Raw genomic sequence first — 24387 nt, forward strand, 5'->3', positions numbered from 1 at the left:
TAGGGTTTCTAGCTTGCTTTGGAGCTGATCTACATTTTACATCAGCTGGAGACTCAAATCGGACCGTGGAGCAGAGTTGTGAAGCTGTGGTTGTGCTGGGAAAATTGTAAATCGCTGTCCCAGAATTATATCAGACCTTTGTATGCATTTTGGGTATGTACAACAGCCATTGGTTTAAATAAAAGCATACCTATTGTCCGCTATTTGCATTGCACATTTATTAGCTTTCTTATCAGCATTTCCTTTAGTTTGGCATTAAACAAGTATATCAGGAAAAACACAAAAAAATCAGAAAGCGCCAAAAACAATCAAAACAACAAATCTCTTATTTGCTGGTCAAAGATAAGTCAGAAAACTAAAAAAAAACAGAAATTTGGATCAAACTCAGATGGCGATCTTTCAATGGTATCAGAGCTATATGATCCTGCCAACCTGAGGGTCCTCTAATTATTTCTATGCATTCAGGAAGGACTGGGCCTTACAAATACTATACTCGCAGAAGACCACAGGGACACTTGGATTTGGATATGGGTGATATACCTAAGGGTAATAGGAGTCCTCAGCATGAGGAAAGATAAAATCGTCATGATCTTGATGAGTTACTGAGAACTTTCACTAATTCACAGCCGAGGATTGTACAGGCATTAGACAAGCTTCTGGGTACTTTGGACAGATTGGACTTGAATTGCCACAGGGATAGGCGTGGTGGACATAGCAAACATAGTGGGTCCGTTTCAGTTGCAGGCAGTCGTGGGAGTAGTAGGACTCCTTCATCGATCACTAACTCACTTGGTTCTCCTAGGCGTGATAGGAAACATACATGGACAACAGATAGGCCTATGCAGCCTAAATTTCCACCCAGGGATGAGCCACCACCAGTTGACCCACTTGAGGGCATGGAGTTTTAGGATGTTGTTATGGCAGCTAATGTTGAGTGGGCACGCCTTCCAAACCATGTTAGATATGTTTTTCCTTTGCATCAATATTGTATCCAGTGTAGAGACAGTATGAGGAACCATGGTGATAGATGGTCTAGACAACAGCAAAGTGGTGACCTCAAGCGAACTACCAATAAGCTCACTTTATCTTCCTTTGATGGTAGCGGGAAGATCAGTGCACGAGCTTCGGTGCACAAACTTGACATCCACCTCTCACTTAAGCTCATGCCTGAGAATAAGGCTATTCAATTTGCAGTGTTTGGAGGGCATGGCTTATGATTGGTGGCACCATGGTTTGGTTACCCAAAACCATGGACTCGTTCATTCTTACATAGAGTTCAATGAGCGGTTGATTGCCAGATTGGACCATAAGGATGTTGAGTTGTGCTACAGGGATTTAGCACTGCTGCAACAAACTGGACATGTTGAAACTTATATTAATGAGAATCAACACATTGTTGTTATGGTTCCTGAGATGCTGAATAGATGTGTGGTGATGCTGTTTATTGAGGGTTTACATGACAGGTTATAGGAATTGGTCAAGGCTCTTAAGCCTAGGACCTGTTGTGACCACATCACACATCGCCCCATCAAGATGGGGACCCCCCTTTTTCTTAGGTTTTGCCTTCTCTAAGAGTAGTCTCTCTATGCTCTTTTCTAGTGAATGAGTGGAGTAGGTCATCAAGTGTTGCAAGAATGATTCGTAGATGAAGGACTTGAGGATTGAACAAACGAAGTAAAGTCAAGTGAAAGAGCTAAGTGAAGAGCCATTCATGAAGTTACATACCTTGTCCCAACTTGAGAGCAAAATTTTCATCAAGACCGTGTACCTTGCTCCCTCATTGGAGCGGATTTGCCTAAGTCCCTTGACCTTTGTAATGTCCCCTACCTTATCTATTTAAATATACTAAAATTGATAGATTTTCTTCAATAAGTTATTAACAAGTGCTTGTCTATTTTCCTCATTAGCTGATTAATTTCATTATTCAAAGTTCTTAATAAAGATATCAAACCTTGCTACTATTTCAGTTTTAAGGGAGAAGGGTTTACATATGTTACCAAAGCGCTTAGAGACCAACTGCAATAGGTTCCCTCAAAGTTTACAGATCCAAGCCCTTACCTATCTTGGGTCTATACCCTCAAGGCTTATGGGTCGCTGATCCCCACCCTATCTTGGGACTTAACCTATTGCTTGGATTTAGACTGCCCCTCTTTGGAACATCTCAATTCCATCTTCTTAAATATGGAAAGTAATAACATTATTTAGACTATAAGAATATATATTTCTTATGTATTATGAATATATATATGAAATTAAGTATGACTGTCATACATATTGCAGTCCATATTAGCATTACTATTAATTCTGCATAAGAACATTATTGGGCTTCATATATTAAGCATACTTATTAAGCACATCCCCATGCATACCACCAAGAACACAAATGTTACTGCTGTAACTTGATAACAATTCTGATCTGATATGATCAATGGTGATCTTACTAGATGCTTTTGATTCCTTTCCTTTATATCTCTCAATGTGAGGGAGAGGTCACACCTCTTCATCATGTATACCCTTTGGCAAGAGACACACCCTTTCACCATTAGCACCCTTTGAAAGAGTGCAACTCTTCATTATTTCTGCCCTTTGAAAGGGACACAATCTCTCATAATCAGATCTGCACTTATTATTTAAATCAGATCTGCACTTCTCATTTCCAAATTATTCCCCCTCTCAAATGAGGTTCTCTTCTCCCTTTTATATCTCATTGTTGAGGGAGTCACAACCTTTCCTTTCATTTATTTTGACTTTTCATTAACTTAATTAATTTTTAATTAATCATATTTAATTATATTTAATTATTTTATTTTATATTTTAATTTAATTTTATTATTAAATTTTATTTCAAAGTGGGGACATTACAACCTTGTACCTTGTTGAGGTCCTAGAGAGAAATTCTTTCAACAAGTCATGTCCTTGCGAAGGTCCTAGAGCGAAAATTTCACCAAGGGCATGTACCTCCCTAAAGTCACAAAGCGAATTTCCTCCATAGGTGTTCTCAAGGGTCGAATTGATAATGCTTTCATATGGACAGATTGCAAAACCCAAGGTCAAAATCAACCAAGTGAAAGAGCGATTTTTAAGTCTTGTCTTTGGAGAGGTCCAAGAGCGATTTTCAAGTCTTGTCCTTGGAAAGGTCCTGGAGCAAATTTTGAGTGATGTCCTTCCAAAGGATCCAGAGCGAAATTTTCATGTCCTTGCTAAGGGACCAGAGCGAATTTGAATATGTGTACCTTGGAGAAGTCTTAGAGTGAGTCTTGTCTAGAATCATGTGCATACCCTCCGAAGGACAAAAAGCGAATTTTATTTTAGGTCTTGTCCTTGCCAAGGTCATAGAGCGAATTTCATCATGTACCCTCCAAAGGACAGAGAGCGAATTTTATTTTAGGTCTTTTCCTTGCCAAGGTCATAGATCGAACTTCATCATGTACCTTACCAAGGTCCTAGAGCAAATTTTTCATCCAATTCATGTCATTGCCAAGGTCTTAGAGCAAATTTTTGACCAAGGTCGTGTACCTTCCAAGGGTCATGGAGCGAAATTTTGATTAAGGTCATGTACCCCCCGAAGGACAGAGAGAGAATTTCATCATATCCCTACCAAGGTCCTGGAGCGAATTATTTCCAATTGATGTACCTCTCGAAGGTCTTGGAATGAATTTCATCTCCAAGTCATGTCCTTGCTAAGGACATAGAGCAAAATTCTTATCAAGATTCATGTCCTTGCTAAGGACAGAGAGCGAAATTCTTATCAAGATTCATGTCCTTGCTAAGGATATAGAGCGAACTTATTCCAAGGTCGTGTACCTCCCTAAGGTCCAAGAGTGAATTCATCAAAGACAAGCATTTTGGCGCCAAAATAGTATTCAAAATTCGAATTGCAAAGGAGATGAAGAAAGTTTGTGTTGAGTCGGCCAGCATGAGAAAGGTAATTTGTTGTTTTATTTTTGCTAAATTAAGTCAGCCTTGCACCCCAAAAGACATGACTTTTACCCTCGGCACCTGTAAAGGAGAAGTTAGAACATTCATTTTAATCATCAACTCAAACATTTTCTTCTCTCCAAATGCGAATTTGAGAACAGATTTAACGAACTTCTTTAGCTAGGCATCAAATTTTGTCAGCACATAAGCGAATTTCATCAGAATATAGGTGAATTGCTCCAGCACAAGGACGAAATTGGACATTGAAAGTGCAAACCTGGTAATCAAAGAAGATAAATTTGAGCATCAAAGATACAGATCTGATGTTTTAAGAAAACGAATTCACCATGAAGCATCTGAATTAATCAAGAGGGAGCGAATTGAACTCACCTAGGGGCCTATCACACAGCGAATTCATAGATTATTGTCAGTCCTTTGATCAGATATAGAGAAAATCATAAAAAAAACAGAAGGTAAGGAATGTAACCAGGTCTTATTAGAAGATGAAACCCTTAATTGATCTAAGTTAGGTCTCTTTATCAAGGATGCATACACAGAAATAGATCGGTCTTATTGTACATTTGATTAGATTCATTAAAGTATAGGACTGGTTTGAATCAACATTCTATTATCATTCTTAAATTTTACCAGTTTGAAGTTAACAATTTTCATAAAACCCTAACTTGAACATCTTTAATAGGTGAATGATGGCAGTGCCCAAGGCAAGCGGATCTACCTCCCGACAGGCTCTCATCAAAGAGGATCAAAGGAGTGATGACTTGGATACTAAAATCACATCCTAGTGGAGCAAAATTGGAGGTACAAACCTTGGGAACTTCAATGTGAAGAAGTTTCGTGAGGCACCATACATTGGCAAACCATCACCTATAGCCAAGAAGATAGTAGAAAGCGGCATCATCAAGGCAGTCGGCTTCCCTCCTGCAGTTAGATGTCATGAACTAATGATTGAGTGCGCCAAACACTATGATTCATACTCAAGGATAATTGTGGCCGAGGATGGAACCGTTCTTGCTTACCTATCAAAAACAGCTATAAGTGAAGCTTTCCACCTACCAGAACAAAGGGACATGATCTATAGAAGCAAAGGAAGGAGCCAAGTCAATTTATGAAGATGATCCTGATGCATGCCTAGTAGTCATCAATAGGGATTGGTTGGAAAAGAGTAGACCTCGCCTGAATAAGATACCTAATGGGCCACACCGAATTGACTTCCAAGAGGAATTCAGGGATTTAATCACCATGATTAGCCGAGTTATAGGTGCTCCTCAAGCTTTTTGTTTTGACAAATGGATGTTCTTCTTCATACAAATAATCATCCAAGGGAAAGGAATGATCAATTGGGCAAGAATCATTAGTAATAGCCTAGATGTACAATTGAGAAGGTTAGTTCCCACCAAGTCATTCCACATGAGCTCATATGTCATATATTCTCTAGCAAGGAATTATGAATATGTGGGACTACCACATAGAGGCAGAGTTGGAAGGAGACCCGGAGAGATAAGGGTTTGTGAATCCTATGAAAGATTGCATCACCCACCTAAGCAGCACTATAGAACAGTCAATGATACTTTCACAATGCACATCACTAGGATCCTACAAGGTGGAATCCATCAAAGATTGTCTCCAAAGGCACAAGCACTTGTCAAACAATATGGTGCATGGTTCATTCAATTTCCCAAATTCACATACATAAGGATCCAAGGATGTCCTTCTCCTCCTTATATGTTGTCGCGTTATCCAACACATAGGGTAGTACTACTTGAAGTGGCAAGGCAATTGCTATCATGTACCAAGTCATTAAGGTACAACATGGAGGTGTCATCACTAATTCCATTTCACTTGGAAATTCAATAGAAGTCTATCCTTCCCTTCAAGTAGCTGAAAGTGTCGAGCAAGAGTTATCTCTTTATTCGTTTACACCATTTGCTTCTAGAGATAACTTTGATCTCTATGGTAATGTAGAAGAAATGGCTGGAAGAAAGCATAAGCATGTGTTTCAAGTAGACGACTTTTGGATGAACGCACAAGATGACTTCGAGGTAAAGAAGAAGATGCACTCCCGGCTGCCTCTTGATCTTATCAGGAAATGCAAAGTCTATAGAGTGGCCGACCAAGCACAAGATAGTGGTAGATATATCCAATCTACCTATGAGATGGAAGAAAAAGGAATAAAGATTAATTGGGATGAAAAGGAAGTCACCAATTTGAGGGAATTGATGAATCAAGTCTTAACTTGCACACGCAGATGGGCAGATATTCAGCATCAAAAATTGAAGGAGCAAGATGTAACAATGACATTCAATTTGGAGACAAGGACAAAAGAAGAAGAAAGGGCAAGTGTACATGAGAGCACTTATCATTCTAAAGGATTGAAGAGGAAGAATGAACAAGGAAAGAAAGAGACATCCAAGAAAATGCAAAAGACAAATTTTGATCAGCCTCCTAGTGCTTCCTCTAGGCATGAGAGAGAAATAAATCAAGGCAAGGATCAAAGGATAGATGAGAACATGGTCCATGAGGTAGATGAATCAATGAGGTCTACAATACAAAATGATAGGAATGATAGACAAGATAAAGGAAAGATGCCACAAGAATTATCAAATCCAGCCCTTCATATCCAGATTTGTGATGATGAGGAACAAGGAGATAATAATGAAGTAACTTCCCCTCCCAGAAATGAGCCATTGCCCGAAGAAGTGCAAGTAAAGGAAGGAAGATCTTCTATCCCCGACTGGCTCAAAGAAAGACTTGCCAAGGAGGTAATAGCGGAAGAAGAAGAACAAGTATTTGATTTGGGGAGTCTTCTAAATGGACCTCAAGAAGTCATTGAAAAGAAGAAAGCTTCAAAGATGTCTAAAGTAATAAGAGATGATACAGGCTCCAGGAAGATACAGATTGCCACTCCGGTAGTAGATAAATATGAGGATGAGATTATGGCAAATGAATATGATTTGGAGACATTTGACTTAGGTCCACTTACTTCCGAACAAGCCATGCAGGAAGCAACCGATTCAGTGAAGGCAATCAATGAGAAGCTAAAGGCTGAAATAGAGAAGAACAAAAGGTTAGAAAAGGAGATAAATGCATGGAGGAGCTATTTCCATCAATTCAAGGAACCACTAAGGCAACATGACCCAACAAACACGCCTCCACTAATGCTTCATCATGAATCGGTAAATCTTTTGGAGAAGATAGCAAACTCAGCACAACTTCTAGATGCATGGGCCAATAAATCTTTCACAATGGCTAATGAGTTTGTGAGAAATATGATGAATATACTTGGTAGAGCCATTCGTGTCCTTGAGATAGTTCATAACCTCATGGTGACAATTGATGCCTTCACTCATACTAAAGATGTCACCATCCCGTTATTGCAAGCAATAAGGAAGGCACCTAGACAGATACTAGCCCAAGAAGGGGTAATTAGAAAAGAATCAACTCATAATCTGTTACAGTGGTCGACTTTGCTTCAAATGAAGAAACTCCTTTTTGAAGATGTTAGTAACAGATGTAGTCAAGTTGAAGATACCGTCCATCCTATTCATGATAAGATAATTGAAGTGATGTGTGTCATTCTTGACAAAAGGGCAGAAATTGAAACAGATGTGGACATTCAAGAATTGAAGGACAAGATAAAAGTCATCTTTCAGGGAGATAATACCATGTTCCTTATTGATAAGACAAAAGAACTTGAGCATGGATGGGAGATGACACTTCTTGCAGCCTTTGATGGAGTAATCCACCTAGAAGAACGAATGAAGAATCTACCTGAGATTCCAATTCCTGAAGTTGAAAGTATGATGTCTAGATTCATTGAATATGCCAAAAAGGAACGTGAGAAAGGGAACCAGATTCTAGAAGATAGTTTGTTATGATCCTGCTTGGCGTTCTATTTTCCTATTGGAGGATGCTTCCTCAATTTCCGTGTCAGCACATGTTATCTTCTCATTGGTTGATTCACGATGATGATTATCTTGATAGGGTTTTCATTTGTATCAAACCCTAATTAGGGTTTAGGTGGCAAAATCTTGGCCCTTGATCTTCATTCAATCTCGGCCCTTCATTGTATTTGGGAGTCTTATATAAGCTCCACTCATTTCATTTGCAATGGTTAATAGCAATAGAATAAGATTAAGAGAATAAGAGAGAAATAGGTTAAGGTGTTAGAATAGTGACAAGAGAAAGACTTGAAGAATTGTTGTTGTTTGGCTATTGGATCAATAAAACATTGAGGTTATGGTGTTTTTGTATGGAATGTTGCACTTGCTATATTGTGAAGCTCGTTATCCATACCACTAACTTTCTTGCTGATTGTAAGCGAGCCTTGTGTGGTCAACTGAAACCTTTGAAATTATTTAAGTTCGATAATTGCTCAATCATTGATATGCATTCAACTAATGGTGTCTATGATTAGTAGTGATTTGAAAATCTCCAAACATCCTTAGAAGATTGCACTAGTTCTAGTGGAATTGTTTGTGTATGGCGATGCTACAACTAGTTGAGTTTCACTTGTGTCATTCTTCATCCATCCATTCTTAGGATAGTTTAGAACTTCTCTAAACCTCTATGTTTTGTCATTTTTTTTATAATCATTCAATAGTGTTAGGAAGGAACTTCATTGCATTTCATTTGCAAACCACTTCATGAATGAAATCTTTTCGAACAATAAATGCCCCCTAGATGAAACAACAATCACAACGACCAACAAAGCTTATCCACACGTAGTGATCCTACATTCATGAACCTTGGAGTCTCTTTGGGTGATCCTTATCCAAGAGATTTTGTTCAAGAGAGGATAAGATACTTATGGTATTTTATTTTGTGTTCGCATGTGCCTAAAAAACACATCAACAGAATTTGCACTAGAAGGAGGGCCCACTTCGCTAAAGTGAAAAGATTTCTAGTAAATCATGATGCAGAATGGTATTGCCTGAAAAATGTCTCATTTTAGGTGAACAACAAGATATCATATCACAGTTGAACACTCTTGCTTGGAGAAACCAGAGAAGTCACACTAAATTCCAACAAGTGAGAGCAGTAATAGATAAAGAAGACCAGCTGGGAAGTTTGCCTCCAGTCATCATCATTCCTAGAACAAGAAATTCCAAGAATCAACTGGATACCAATCAACAAAGGAGAAGTTGAAATCAGATCGAGGGTTGATATGTTGAATATGAATCACAATGGTACTACTTGCTCCTGCTAGAAGAGGAGAACCTGCTAGAGAAGGAGAATTCAGAGGAGACGAAAGAGATATCATAGCCAGTTGGAACAATCTTGCTTGGGAACTGAAAACAAGTGCACCACAATACATTGGAGTCACGTTTGTGTTGGACGAAGAAGAAGAGATAGCAGATAGAATCGATGCTCAAATTGAGAGAGATTTGGTCGCCCAGAGATTGCAAGACCGAGTTGCTCCCAGATAAGTCATTCAAGAACAAGCTAAATTGTAGGAGTCATCATTTTCAATGGTATTACCACATAGAGAGTTGGACGAAGTAGTACAACCAGACTTGGAATTAGGCAACGTGCAAGAAGACATCCTCTTAGGATTGAACGACCTAGCTTGGAGAGTTAGGAGAAGCAAAGAAGAGTACCACAGAATTCGAATCTTGTTAGACCGAGAAGAAGCAAAGGCAGAAAGAATCCAAAGAGTTGCCACAAGAGCCCTTTTCAATCAACAAAATCCACAGTGAATTTGAAGCGACAATCACTTCACATTGGAGTGCATAAGATCTTTCTCACTCGAGAAGCACCAAAGAATATTGAGATCAACCCTAGGAGAGGAGTTAACTGAAGTGCAGTTTGCTTCAAGATCAAAACGCGTGAAGAAAAGGGAAGCATCAAGGGAACCTCTGTTGAGAATACAAGATCAAACAAGTTCATCCGATCAGACCAATTCATATCAAACTCTGTCACTCCAGGAGCAAATTCAAGTTGCAATTCAAACAAGTATTCAAGCACTCACACAATCAGTAAGTCAAACAAGTTCTACTTCGACAAGTTCTCATTCTACCTCGACAAGCTCCCAATCAACATCACAAGCAAGCTCTCAGTCAACCACCTAATCAAGTTCACAAGGAGTAGGAAGTAACATGTCTCAAGGAGCATCTCCCCCTCCTTCTCCTCAAGGAAATCCTCCCCCTCCTCCTCCTCTTCATGTGCTCAATGGAGCTACATGGCCGGTTAACAATCCATCCCCGCTGGAATTTGCAATATATCATGAAATGCCAAAAAATCCGGAAAATTTTTGTCCTAAGTTCAATGCAAATGATTTCAATCGGACAACAGAAGATCACATTAAGATGTTCGAAGACCTCCTACGCAACAGGCAAATTGAATATGGAGATGTAGCTTGTAGACTCTTTCCATATTCGCTAGGAGAGGAAGCATATTTCTGGTTCATCCACCTACCTACAGGATCAATTAGAACATGGGATGCGATGAAGGACGCATTCATTGCAAAGTTTGGCATTCAAACGATTCTTGTTGAGCTGTATAGACAATTTGTGGAGATCAAAGGGAGAGAACATGAGCCTATCACCTCTTTTAATAACCGGTTCCATAGAGCTTACACGATGCTCCGAACTCCGTATCTCATCGCGGATGCAAGAGAAATTTATTATGGGGCCTTGGATCATTTGACTTCTATGTTCGTAAGAGCCTTCCCCACACCAAACGATTTGAATGCAGCATATACAAAAGCTATCGAAGTGAGCAAGAACATGGGGCAAAACATCACTGAACCATTGCTTCATATGGGACCTACTGCGGCACCTAATCAAATGCAAGCTATAAGTCAGGCCTTGATGCATCAAACTCTAGTCCTCAACGGAATTCCGCAAGCAGCATACCCTAGCATGCAACCATCCAACCAATTGGTACTTCACCCATGAGCTGCACTTTCTCAAGCTCCACCAGCGCATCCAGTCTACTTACAAAGTGCATCAACATCCACAAGAACACAAGAAGAAAAGGATGAAATGAAGGAACTGATTGAACAAGTCAAGAAGTTGTCAACTGAAGTAACATATTTGAGATATCAAAATAATCAATTGCAAAGAATGCAAAGAAGTAATCAAAATTATCAAGTAAACAATCAAAATTATCAGGGAGGTAACAATCAAGGATTTTGAAGCAACAATCAGGGATATCAAAGAAGAACATGGAATATAGCTCCTAACAATGGAAATACAGTTTCACCGCTAGATAATCCACCTAGTTCGCAAAATCAAGAGAATCGTCTAGCTGACAAAGTATTCCTAGCAAAAGCAGCATTGTCTAGCTGGTGCAGATTACATAATACAAATCAGCATTCAGAACTCCAATGCCCTAAATTCAAGATAGCTGCTGACATTTTTCAACAAGAAATGCGCAACACACAAGTAACTGAAAATCCTCCAACAACAGGTTATGAAATAGTTCCTACAAAGCGATATGATCAAGCCTTAGTTGTTGAAAGCTATAAGCCTATAGCATGCTCAGATGATCAATATCTTAAAGCTCCAATGGTGCCACTAGGTTCTCCATTTCCGCCCGCTTCTGCAAACGGACCTGTTGAAGAATCAGAATATGTCTTTCCACCTCTCAACAACAGCGTCTTAGTTGAAGGCATAAAAGAAGTGCATACATTACAACAATCATCGAGCAATCAAGGAACAAAAGTATATCAGAGGAATCATAGAAATCAAGAATCATTGACAATGTCAATTCCTCCGAACAATTTCTCTACCCCGCCAGATCCGAATGCTAGCAATATTCCAAGCTATCCGCAAGATGCCTCAGAATACAGACAGAGGAACATCTCTTCTCCTCCCAAGGATGAATTGAAGAAACTCAGCTTATATGTGCTCGAGGAGTTCAAGAAGGTCAAAGTTAGCTTGTCACTATTTGAGTTGATGAAGGTACCTGAAATTAGGGAAACATTGATCAACAACTTGAATGATGCCACAGCAGCAAGGCCAAACAGTCAAAATACTTCCAATACTTCAAGAGGAACAACTAACGCCCCTCAAGCCAACATAAATGTAATTCAAGAAGAAGTAAATGAAGAGCAACAACCAGATAGCGACGAATGCATGGTCCAAATTTCATCCTTCTTGCCAAATAAAGAAGATATGTTAGAAGAAAAGACTTTTCTCAAAAGAGACAATAAAAGGACCTCGAAGACCCTGAAAATAGAAGAAAAGCCTACTTCGAATGAGACTATTCCAAGGAAAGAGCCTACCTCCAAAAGGAATTCAAATAAAGAAAAAACATCAAAGCAAGAAAACCATGTTGAAGAAGGGAGTTCAAAAGGAAACAGCAATGTTGACACAAGTGAGACAAGTCAACGAGAACAAAAAGTTAAGTCCTCAGTTCTTTGTCTAGGGAAAGATGAGCCAGCACCATTCTTACTTTCAATAAGAATTTTTGGGAAACTCCTACATAACTATTTGTATGATTCAGGAGCTTCAAGCAATGTAATGCCCTTACCATTTGTCAGAGACTGGGTCTCAAAGATTGATCTCCGATCAGGGTACCATAAAATGCGTGTTTGTGATGAGGACATACATAAGACAGCATCCAGATGTCATTACGAGCACTATGAGTTCTTAATGATATCGTTTGGCCTTACTAACGCGCCTGCTACCTTTCAATCTTGTATGAATCACATTTTCAATAAGCAGTTGTATAAGTTTGTGCTGGTGTTCTTCAATGATATATTGATTTACAACAAGACTTGGGGGGAGCACATGAGGTACTTGGCATTATGGAGACATGGTCTTTATATGCCAAGATGTCCAAATGTGAATTTGAGCTTACAGAGATCTTGTACCTGGGGCATGTGATTGGTATTGATGGGATCAAGGTACATCAACAAAAGATACAGGCGATACTTGATTGGCCTCCACCTAGGAACATTTCAAACTTGCAAGGATTCCTAGGATTATGTGGATATTACAAGAAGTTTGTGAAGGGGTATTCACAGCTTGCAACTCCTTTGACATAACTCACATGGAAGGGTGCATTCAGATGGACAGATGAGGCACAGGTTGTATTTGATAGGCTCAAGCAGGTCATGAGCACTTCTCCAGTTTTAGCTCTTCCAGATTTCTCGTAGCCCTTTGTTTTACAGTGTGATGCATCAGGAGAGGGCATAGGAGCGGTCCTTATGCAAAATCACCATCCCATTGCCTATGAAAGCAGGAAGCAGAGAGATAATGAGAGGTTATATTCCACCTATGACAAGGAGATGCTTGCCATCATGCATGCTTTGGCAAAGTTTTGACAATACTTAGTAGGTGGCAAATTTATGGTGAGGACCGACCATAATAGCTTGAAGTATTTCTTGGAGCAAAAAGAACTTAGTGAATGCCAACAGAAATGGGTCAGCAAAATACAGGTGTATGACTTTGACATTATGTCAAAAGGAAGAACATTGTTGCTGATGCACTTTACAGGAGGGCTTCAATTGTTGCACTATGCTCCTTGAGTCAAATTTCAGCTAATTGGAAGTCTCAACTTTTAGTTGAGTATTCCAAAAATCAGTTTGCATGCGAGATTACGGATGGGTAGATTCAGGATGACAGAATCATTGTGATTGATGATGTGATATATTATAAAAACAGAATTTATTTAGTTCTTGGATCAAAATTGAAGGATAAAATTCTACCCGCCATCCATGACACACCACTAGAAGGACATTCTGGGTACTTCAAGACATATAGGCAAGTACATAAGAGATTCTCATGGAAGGGTCTCAAGGATGATGTCTCGCGCTATGTTCGTGAATGTGTGACTTGTCAACAAAACAAGTCAGAGCATACTTTCCCAGCTGGTCTTCTACAACCATTGCCTATTCCAGAGCAGAAGTGGGAGGGCATATCGATGGATTTTATCACCAGTCTTCCGAGAGTTCAAGGGAAGAACTGCATTTATGTGGTTGTGGATAGATTGACAAATTTTGCGCACTTCTTTGCTATTACAGCCAACTACACAGCTTCACAAGTGGCAGAGGTATTGTTCCGTGAGGTGTCCTGACTTCATGGACTTCCCAGGACCATTGTTAGTGATCAAGATAGCAGATTCATGAGTATATTTTGGCAAGAGCTATTCCGACTTGTAGGTACAAAGTTGACCCCTAGCACCAGTTACCACCCTCAGACGGATGGTCAGACAGAGATAGCCCACAAGTGGGTTGAGGGATATTTGCGTAGCTATGTTTTGGGTCAACAGAGAGTATGGGTGTATTGATTATATTTGGGCGAGTATTGTTACAATACTATGCACCACATGTCTATTTGTATGACTCCCTTCCAGTTATGAGCATTGTATGGTTATGATGCCTTATCTTTCGTGGACATGGTGTTGGGTGATAGTAGAGCACCTAGAGCTCAGGATTGGTTACAAGATACTTAGGATATCCTAAAGGCGTTTAAGGATAATTTTCAGCATGCCTAGAATCAGCAGAAGTTGTATGCCGATTGGCATCAAGTTGAGAAGACATTTGGGGTTGGAGACATGGTCTTTTTGCACCTACAACCCTACAAGCAGAGTACACTCAAGAGGAGGGGCAGAAAAACTCAAGCCTCAGTTTTATGGCCCATACAAAGTATTGAGGAGAATTGGAGAGGTAGCGTATGCGCTTGAGTTGCTTTCTGAGAGTAAGATACATAATGTCTTTCATGTATATTGATTGAAGAAGGCTTTGGGGCGGCATGTTGTTTCTTCACTTGAGTAACCTCCATTCGATGAGGGCTCATTGGTTTTGATACCTGCAAAGATTTTAGATATGAGGGAGAGGAGGTTGCAGACTAGAGTAATATGAGAGTACTTGGTACGATGAAGAGACTTTCCTTTGGAGGATGCCACGTGGGAAGGAGAATTGATACTACAACATCCAGCTCTACAGTTGCTTTGAAGGAAAGCAATCCCTGGAAGGGAGGACTGTAATGTCCCCTTCCTAGGTGACACGCAGTTGACTAGGGATTGGCCTATCATCGAGTTCCAGTAGTCCAGTGGAGTTGAAGGGGGACCCATATTGAGGCTTGTGGAGCTGTGCGGGGGCTTTACAAGCCATTCTGGACAGTATGAGGCAGTCTCCTAAATCTTAGGAGGGTGTCCTATTTTTTAGAGGTTGACTAGAATTTGAATGGGATGCAATAGGGGACCCCAAGGATCATTCTAGAGGTTTTGGTTGCAGTTGCTATTTTTTAGGAGCATCCCTTTAGGAAACTGCAAGTTGCACTGCCACATCCAGTCATCATCCTTGGACTGGTGACAATCAATTTTCAGTTTGGGAGTTCAAGTGGTGAACTCGGGAATAAATTTGGATTACTAAAGTAATAACTTTAATAATTCCACTTAATTAAATAAAGTGCTTTCTTAATAAAGTATTTTTAATAATATAATAAAGGGGACCACCTTGGGCCACGTTGGCTAGGATACATAACATAAGTTGTTTTTAAAACAAGTTAAAATAATATTAGGGAGCCTAGGGAAAAGGTATGACCAGCATAGAGGAAGGACACGTATTTTAATAAAACATTATGAAGTGTTTTCAAATAGCAAATGGAAACCCCAAAAAGGTTCAACCCTCTTGGAGGGAAAAGAAGAGAGGTTAAAAAGTGAATTGGCAGCCATTTTTCATTATTCTTGATGACTGATTTTTGAGAGCAGCAGCAGCTTGGAAAAGTATTTCTCAGATCTACTGGGGAGGATGAAAACCCTTCACAGTTTGGAGGCCTACAAGGGTGTGGGAGCTTCTAAGGAGCATAAATCTTCAATTTGGAGAAAGTTATCAGCCTTTATATTGTAGGGATCAGGTTTTTATTTGGCTGGCTGGAGAGATCACCAGTGATCAGACCTTTACTTGAGCAGATCAGACACAGCCATCAGCAGATCGGGCCCATCCAAGGTCATGGCAACTTCATTTACACATGTTTTCAGCCTGCCGTACCATTTGGAGGTCTAGGGCATCAAACCCTAGGTGACACATTGGGTTTCTAGCTTGGTGTGGAGCTGATCTACATTCTACATTAGCTGGAGACTCAAATCAGACTGTGGAGCAGAGTTGTGAAGCTGTGGTTGTGCAGAGAAAGTTGTAAATTGCTGTCCCAGAATTATATCAGACCTTTGTATGCATTTTAGGGTATGTACACTAGCCATTGGTTTAAATAAAAGCATGCCTATTTTCCTCTATTTGCATTGTATGTTTATTAGCTTTCTTATCAGCATTTCCTTTAGTTTGGCATTCATTAATTCTTGCAAAACAACAAGCATATCAGCAAAAACACAAAAAGATCAGAAAACACCAAAAACAATCAAAACAACAAATCTCTTATTCGCTGGTCAAAGAAAAGTCAGAAAAACAAAAAAAAAATCAGAAATTTGGATCAGACTCAGTTGGGGATCTTTCAATTGTCACATCATATAAATTAATATCTCGAATGTGCTGTGGGAGAAGTTGAACTTGTGTGAGTGGCCATGCCAAAAAGAGAAACAAGACTGAAGAAGAAATCATAGGTAAATGGGAAATAAGGAGATTACTGATTAGCTATACTCTTATTGATCAAGATCATTCAGAAAAAGTTAAAAAATGTTAATCATCAAAGATTAACTGAAAATACAAAATCATGATATGGCATCGACAAAAGGAAAACTTCATTTTAAGTTTTAGATTGCTTGCTTTAAGAATTGTATCAACATTAATTGCCTAATCAAATAGCCGGGTTGGATGTGCTACAAACATAGATGCAGACATGCCTTAACTAAAACAAGGGAACCTCAGAAATACCATTTTGGCATCATGGAACAAATAGTCATCCAAGCAGTTGAGTACACATGTTTCAGGTCCATAGCATCAGAAAGATAGTTAAATCTGGCTCTAGGCTGTCCCAACAGGCTTAAATTACTCATCCTGCAGCCCTAATCTCGTAACTGTCGATGTACATAAGCGCCCCTTACACTTTGGATTTCTTAATTTCTTACTCATATCTTATCCTTGAACCTACAGAGACTACTCAATGACAACACATTTGATTTTACAAGACAAACTTTACATCATTTGAAATCTCAGTGATCAGATTCATCAAGGAAGAAATTGAATTTTGTTATGGATGATATAATAAAAATAATCACCTAAACACTTGAAATTGCTTACCCATATTCTGCCTGCTAATATGACCAATTCATTAACCTACATCAAAAAATCTTGGAAATTTTGAGAAAAAACCAAAAGTTGAGAATTCATGGCTTTTTGATCCAGCTGACTCCATTCTGTATTAAAAGTATTAATGCTCTAAAGCATCTTTAAATTTCTATACTAAGGATAAAATATATTTCAGTCTAGCTATATTATTGGCAATCAGGCATTCAAATGAAAACCCAAAATATGTTCTTGAAACAAAACAGACCTTTAGTTTCATTAGAACAATAACAAATATCAACAGTTAAGGTATGGAATTAATGATACCTGCAAATGTTTACCGATGGCTATAAATGGCTGGACATCGCCTCTTGTTCCTACAATCAACATTGCTATTTGAAGTGGTGGAACATTTGGTTTCTCCTCATCCTCATCTTCATCCTCTTCTAGATCACATGGAGTCTCAATGCTAGGAAATAGGTCCGATGCAAATCTAGCACTGCTATGAACATCAAATTCTACCGTACCATCTCCCTTGACCATTGCAAATTTCTTCATCATTTTCAGCTGTTGGAAAATAAGTAGTAAATCAGCTCGTTGGGAAACTAAAGCAAAAGCCAAAAATCTAGTCTGAGTAAATACAAATTCAGAACTCATTCAAGACAGTGCATAACAAAATGAGGACAGTTCATAAGGTAACAGCAAAAGCACTACCCATATTATTCAAAACACAAGCAGAAGAACAAGTATCCTTGACATCTCAACTTTGCATAGACAACACATGCAAAACTAGGGCCATTGAGCTATATGCATGTACAACACAAAACTAAAATGAAAAATGAAAAGTTTTATCATAATAAACAATCTTCGCAAGAGAAAGTAAATGATTTCATCTGCAATAACAAAGAGAGGAAGAGCCAGGGGGCATCCTTGTCTTATAGACCTCTACAACTCAAACACTCATTGAGTTCCCCATTGACCTCTATTTTAGAAGAAGCAAATATTGATCCCTGTGAAATTATTTCTACAAAAATGGATAAGTGCAGGATCCTTTTCTGTGAACCTTGCTTGCAAGGAGACTATCAAATTTCCTTACTATCTGTGTATCTAAGAAAGGCGAGCATCATCCATTTCCCAATTTTTTGGTGGATTTAATGCTAACAACAATGCTATTCAAATGAGCATGCAACTCTTCAAGCTTGTTCTTTCCATAAGGCTGCAACACGTTAGTGACATCCATGTACCTATTCAACCATTTTTGGTTTGAAAAGGGAAGAAGTTGAGAGCTATAGCTTTGAAATCCTCCATGAATAGGTTTGATAACACCAATTAGAATGGATAGCCCATCTCCAAGCCTTCCATTTACTCATAAAGTTACCTTGAATGCTTAAATGGTGTGGTCACTTAGGACAACACTACAAAAATGTTGCATCATTACATGATCACCTAGACTTCTTCATTAATATTATCATTGAAGCGACTCCTTATGCCTAGCACAGCATGAAGGTTCACTCCTGAGAAAATGGCACATGAGTTGCAGAAGCAATTTGTTGGGAACCCAGACAAAGAAGTATTTGAAGATCTGAATACACAAAGGAAATGGGCCTAAATGAATAGGGCATATGGATTTGACAAAAGAAAAGGCACAAATGACAAGTTTGACCACGATCTTACATGTCTTTTTAGTTTGACAGCAGTCTGAATTCGCAGTCTTTTTAGTTTGTAAGCAGGTTTGAGAGCTAAAAAATATATCAAAAAAATGTTGAGACATGGACCAGCTAGGACTCGAACCTAGGACCTTCCATACGCTGCTGGAGTGCTCTACCACTGAGCTACTGGCCCCTCTTGGACCAGTCCATCATCGGTCCGGGTGTGGCTTATTTCCAACACCAACACCCCCCCTTAAGCCACACCTCTCGTGTGCTTGGGGCTCCTAGCCTGGACCTGGCTCTGATACCATGTTGAGACATGGACCAGCTAGGACTCGAACCTAGGACCTTCCATACACTGCTGGAGTGCTCTACCACTGAGCTACTGGCCCCTCTTGGACCAGTCCATCGTCGGTCCGGGTGTGGCTTATTTCCAACACCAACAAAAAATCCATTCAATTTTTAGGATGCTTGAACTTCCATTTTCAACTCGGTTGTCACTCTTATTTATAAAACCTCAAAAAGAGATCATTGTAGGGGATGATTCCTTAGTGTTGTTAAAAAAATTGATTGTAAAGGCTCTTTGTTGGCAATCTATGAGCATTTTAGAGTAACAAAGTTTTAGGGAGTGTAAGGAGATTGGAGAGTTGTATGGTGTAGGAAATTGCTATTGTGGTAAGAAACCCTTGAAAGCCTTGGTTTAGTCCAAAAACCATTATAAATGCACATTTTCTGTAATAAGACATCAAACAACAATAGAAGGACCTCACACTAAGGATTATTGATCATTTCCAAGATGAACCACAAAGATATGACCAAATGAGATCTAAATCCCCCTTTGCACACCACACCCCTTCAATAGGAAATGACTTTTGCTTTTGCTTCCCAACCAAACACCTCACACATATATCCTAGTTCTCCTAAATAAATGACAATTCAGGATCCATATTGATTCTACTTAGTTTGGTTAGATATTAAAGATTGAAATTTGAAACTCTTAGATATTTCATGTCACAAAATGCTTCTATTGTTCTCCATAGATAGGGCAATCAAATTAACTATGATAGGATCAACTAGTCTATACAAACCAACTTTCACAATGCCCAAGGCAAACCATTCTAACCTACTTGATGTCAATTACAATACACTTCTTTCTAAAAACTTCATAGCAATTTTAGGATTTTTTGTTACCTAACTAATCAATAATAATTTTTTGTTCATATTTGGAACAAACATAACATCCCTCGCTATGAATTTTATTGCATCTCTGAGAACAATACAAACACCCCTTGTCCCTTCTACTACATGTGTTCTAGCATCACCCGAAGAAATTGAAACTGTAGAACTACAATCGACAATAAATTGGACATAAAAATTACTATAGTAAGTGAAATGTCAAGTACATCAAAATCAAGGAACCAACAACTAGTAGCAATTACTTCTTTCTCCTTGGATAGCAATTTGTCTGATTGCACAACAATTTGAAGTCTCTTTCATAATAACTCCAACAAATTTTTCTCCTTCCAAATTAAATCAGATTAGCATACCCTCTTCATAGGAATTCTTCACTATGATATAGGATACCCTCTCTGTAATAACCCCTTTCCAATTTGTCCTAGAATTTGCCTATGAATCACAAATGCAACAAATTAGGGTTAGGGTTACATCTTACCAAGTAAAATATTTCTGTGAATAGGGTGATCTTAGATTAGAATCCTGCAATATATATATATATAGGGTTGCAAGTACAAGCACCCCACGAGGTAGGGACCCCGAGTGGGTGTCCATGTTGCCTGCCACACCCTAATGTGTTTGAAATGATGCTATTGATATTATATGAGTATAATGTGTTATGAGGTAACCCTATATATATATATATGCCTTGCCTAACGCCTCTTTCTTTATTTAAATTTTCTTTTGACTTTTGTTTTTTGTATTTTTGTTTTGTTTTGTCTTTGTTTTTTGTGTTTTATTTTTTTTATTTATTTTTTTTGTTTTATTTGTTTTAGTTTATTTTGATTTTGTTTTTTTTCATTTTAATATCATTTATGTTTAATTGAGTTTTCATTTTGTTTTTGTTTTAGTTTAAATAAAGCACAAAAAACAATAGCATCATTTCAAACACATTAGGGTGTGGCAGGCAACATGGACACCCACTCGGGGTCCCTACCTCGTGGGGTGCTTGTACTTGCTTTCCCTATCCATACTTCATCGCCTACGGTTAATAGCCATCACTGCAGGTCAAAGGGGGGAATCGCATGGGGGTTTCTTGATTGTCCTATCTAAACCCAAGAGCGGAACTTTGGCCCTCTTGGACCTGGTGGTAGGCAACATGGACATCCACTTGGGGTCCCTACCTAGATGGCAATCACCTCTTCCATACAGCTCCTTCCTTCCATATGTAATGGGGGTTTACATGCAGATGTATTAAATAAGACATACAGTTTTTGGCATACATATATACGCGTACAAGAAATAGATATTGACAATTAATGCAAGGTTTATACGCACCATGCACAATGACTCAGATTGTTAGATACCGCTTATTATAGGACTCAATCAAACTGAGGAGAATCTCGTTTATCAATATCTCTGCTGATCTCACAGTGCTGAGTCTGATATATGATCGCTGTCCTTAGCCTTGATTTCTGAAGATGGAACTTCCCATTGATTACTGATGCTTGATGATAGTTGATATTATAAACTGAAGGTATATTAATCTGAGTTCTTTTTGATGCCTCCTTCACCAACCCATCTATCCTTCTTATACCCTTCTCAATCGCTGAAGGGATATGATGCTTGAAAGGTGGTGTCTCTTCAAACATTGCTTTCTTAATTATGGGTTGCCTTTAACAAGTTGTTAATTCTCTTAATGAATCGCATCATATTCCCATGGTGGTTACTTGTCTTTACTATGGTTTTGTCCCCTAATTACTCCAATTGCATGCGATATCATTTATCCTCGGATTTTCACGGGGAGACAGATGGATCTTTGCTCCAAGGGGCATGACACTCTCCAAGGGTTTCCACACTATATCAACATGCCCTTCCTAGGTATTCCATGCTCTTATTCCAAATGTTGGAAGCATGAATGCATGGAGTTTGAGACATAACTAAAGTGGTGTTATTACAATAGTCTAAAATTGTCTAACATTAAATTACATTTAATACAGTCTAGCATGTGAAACCCTTTCAAAAGATGTAGAGCAGGACACAAAAATGAGATGCTCATGTTGACAAAATTATACACTAAAGCAATACTATAGGAGGCCAAGGCTATATGTCAAAAGCAGTGTTGCAGAATTGCCAAGACTTGCATAGACTTGACGGGTTTAGAGACAGCTGGTGTCAAACGAGTCTAGGAGACTTGATAGCCAAGTACTCACCAAACTTGCTAGAATCGATGAGTCTCGATGGGAAGACTCGATAGCGATTGGTAGAGTTAAAAACATAAAACAAAAAAAATCAATTCACTAAAAACTGTGTGTCTTATATTTGTCTCCTACACAATAAAAGCAACTTCATTTCATTTTTAAGCCAATGGAGAAGGAAAAAAGAGAGTTTTGAGTCAAAATTGGATTGCACTGAAGGGAAATCAGCAAGCAGATTGAACAAAAATCAGTGGTTGAAAGATATTTGGGTAGGTTTGTAGCTACTTTTGGTGCATCTAGAGGAGTCTACAAAGGATTGGGAAGAGCTCACCATTGATTTCAAGCAAGATTGAAGACATAAATTTGTATTTTGAAGGCCTTTTTTGTAATTTTAACAAAGATTCTGTTTCTCTTTTACATTTTATTTTTCTATTTTGTTTTAGTGGACCAAAGAACAAACCCTAAGTGTGTTTAATTTTTTTTGTGAACAAAACCCTAGGTGTTTCTATAAAAAAAAAGAGAGTTTTATAGTGCAAACCCTAGATTTTCATATATTAGTTTTATTATAAACCATAAATGGTATTTTTTTTCTATTTATATGTTATTGCAGTATTCTTTAGATTTATCAATTGTCTTTATCACCATGTCCTGAACCACAATATGAAGGGAGCCTTGTTGGAAACATGGTATCTGTGCGAAAAAGAAAGGAGGTAACTTGTCTTCATTGTAGAACAACTATGCTTGGGGGAGGCATTAATAGATTAAAATACCATCTTGCACATATACCATTCTGAGATGCTAATTTTTATATTTAGAGGTACGTTGAATTCAAATTTAAACTCTCCATTTGACAGTACTTATTTTATTTTATTTATTTGTGTTAGGTCTCCTTGCTGCAAAACATGGTTGATGCCATTATTGTTTGTGGCACAGGGTTCAAAGCCCTTAATGATGAGATAAAGGGCTCCATTTTGTCACAAAAGGTGGTTGATGTGAAAGTCACAACAGACAAGCAGCAAGAGATATGGAGGAAGAAGGGTTGCACCATCATGACTAATGGTTGGACGGCTAGAAGAAATAAAACATTGTTAAATTTCATGTTTCTTCCTCAAGTGATTGTACTTCCTGAAACGCATTGATTTAGTGATTAATATTTTTAATTTACGCTTTATTGAATCATTGGTTTTGTTTCTTTCCTAGGTGGCACAGTATTCATCAAATCTATTGATGCTTCAGGAAGCACCAAAAAAAGCTAAATTCCTTAGTGAAGATTTGGAAAGAGTCTTGGTTGAGGTGGGTGAGAAGAATGGGGTGCAACTAGTTACTAATAATACAGCAAATTTTGTTGCTACAAGTAGACTACTCATGGATATTGCATGGGCACCCATCATTAATTTGGACTCCTTGTGCTACTGATTGTCTTTCCCTCATATTAGAGGATCTTGGCAAGATCCCATGGATCAAGCATGTGTGGAGATAGCAAAAAATATTTGTAAATTCATGTATAATCATATGTGGGTCCTCAACCTAATGAGGCAATTCACAATCAAGAAGGAATTAGTCCATCCTAGAATAACCCGATTTGCAACCAATTTTATCACATTACAACCCTTGCTTCAATCAAAGGGAGCTTTGAAGCACATGTTAATTAGTGAAGAGTGGACTTCCTTATCATATGCTAAGACCAATGCAGGAGTTGGTGTGGAAAATTGGATTTTTGATGAGCAAAGATTTTGGGTACTCGCTACAAAGATTGTAAAGGAAAATGTAATTCTAAATTATATTTTTATTCGCTTATTTTTGTTCAAATTTATGTTAATTTTTCACAGTAGTTGCAGTTCACAATGCCTTTAGTGGTTCTCTGTAATAGTTACCCCCCTATTTATCTTCCACTTTTCTGAGATATTATCTGAAAATGAAACTCATACAAAAATATGCAAAGAGAACAGTTGGCTGCAATAGTCTGATATTGATTTTATTTCAGTTCGCATACACATTATTACATGCTCTTTGATGGATAAACAACCCCCAAGGTACGTTCAACACATGGGTTTTGAAATGCATGAAACCAACATAAAATGTACCTTATGTTGAAGAGGAATATAAAAAAGCAGGTCTGATACAAATCTTCTGAGGGCTGCTACAAGCAATGGAGCCAATCAACACTGCCTAACACTCTTCCAGCTCACCAACCACAACCACCAATAGACTGTTCTGAGGTTGTACCACTAAAATATCATCTTCAAAAACCTAGGAAATAGACTGATAATATGTAATCAGGTCTGCAACATCAAACTAG

General features: G+C 38.5%; 1 protein-coding gene across 11 annotated transcripts in view; it reads right to left on the reverse strand.

The window, feature by feature from the left end:
* The window catches only part of LOC131045206 (sterol 3-beta-glucosyltransferase UGT80A2), a 177426-nt gene that overhangs the window by 70858 nt on the left and 82181 nt on the right, over nt 1–24387 (reverse strand). For all 11 annotated transcript variants that reach the window (XM_057978810.2, XM_057978785.2, XM_057978799.2 and 8 more), the window contains one exon: nt 17396–17635. In XM_057978810.2, coding sequence (XP_057834793.2) covers nt 17396–17635 — 240 coding nt within the window. The remainder of the gene's footprint in view (nt 1–17395; nt 17636–24387) is intronic.

This window comes from Cryptomeria japonica, chromosome 3 (genome assembly GCF_030272615.1).
Source record: "Cryptomeria japonica chromosome 3, Sugi_1.0, whole genome shotgun sequence".
NCBI classification, from domain to species: Eukaryota; Viridiplantae; Streptophyta; class Pinopsida; order Cupressales; family Cupressaceae; genus Cryptomeria; species Cryptomeria japonica.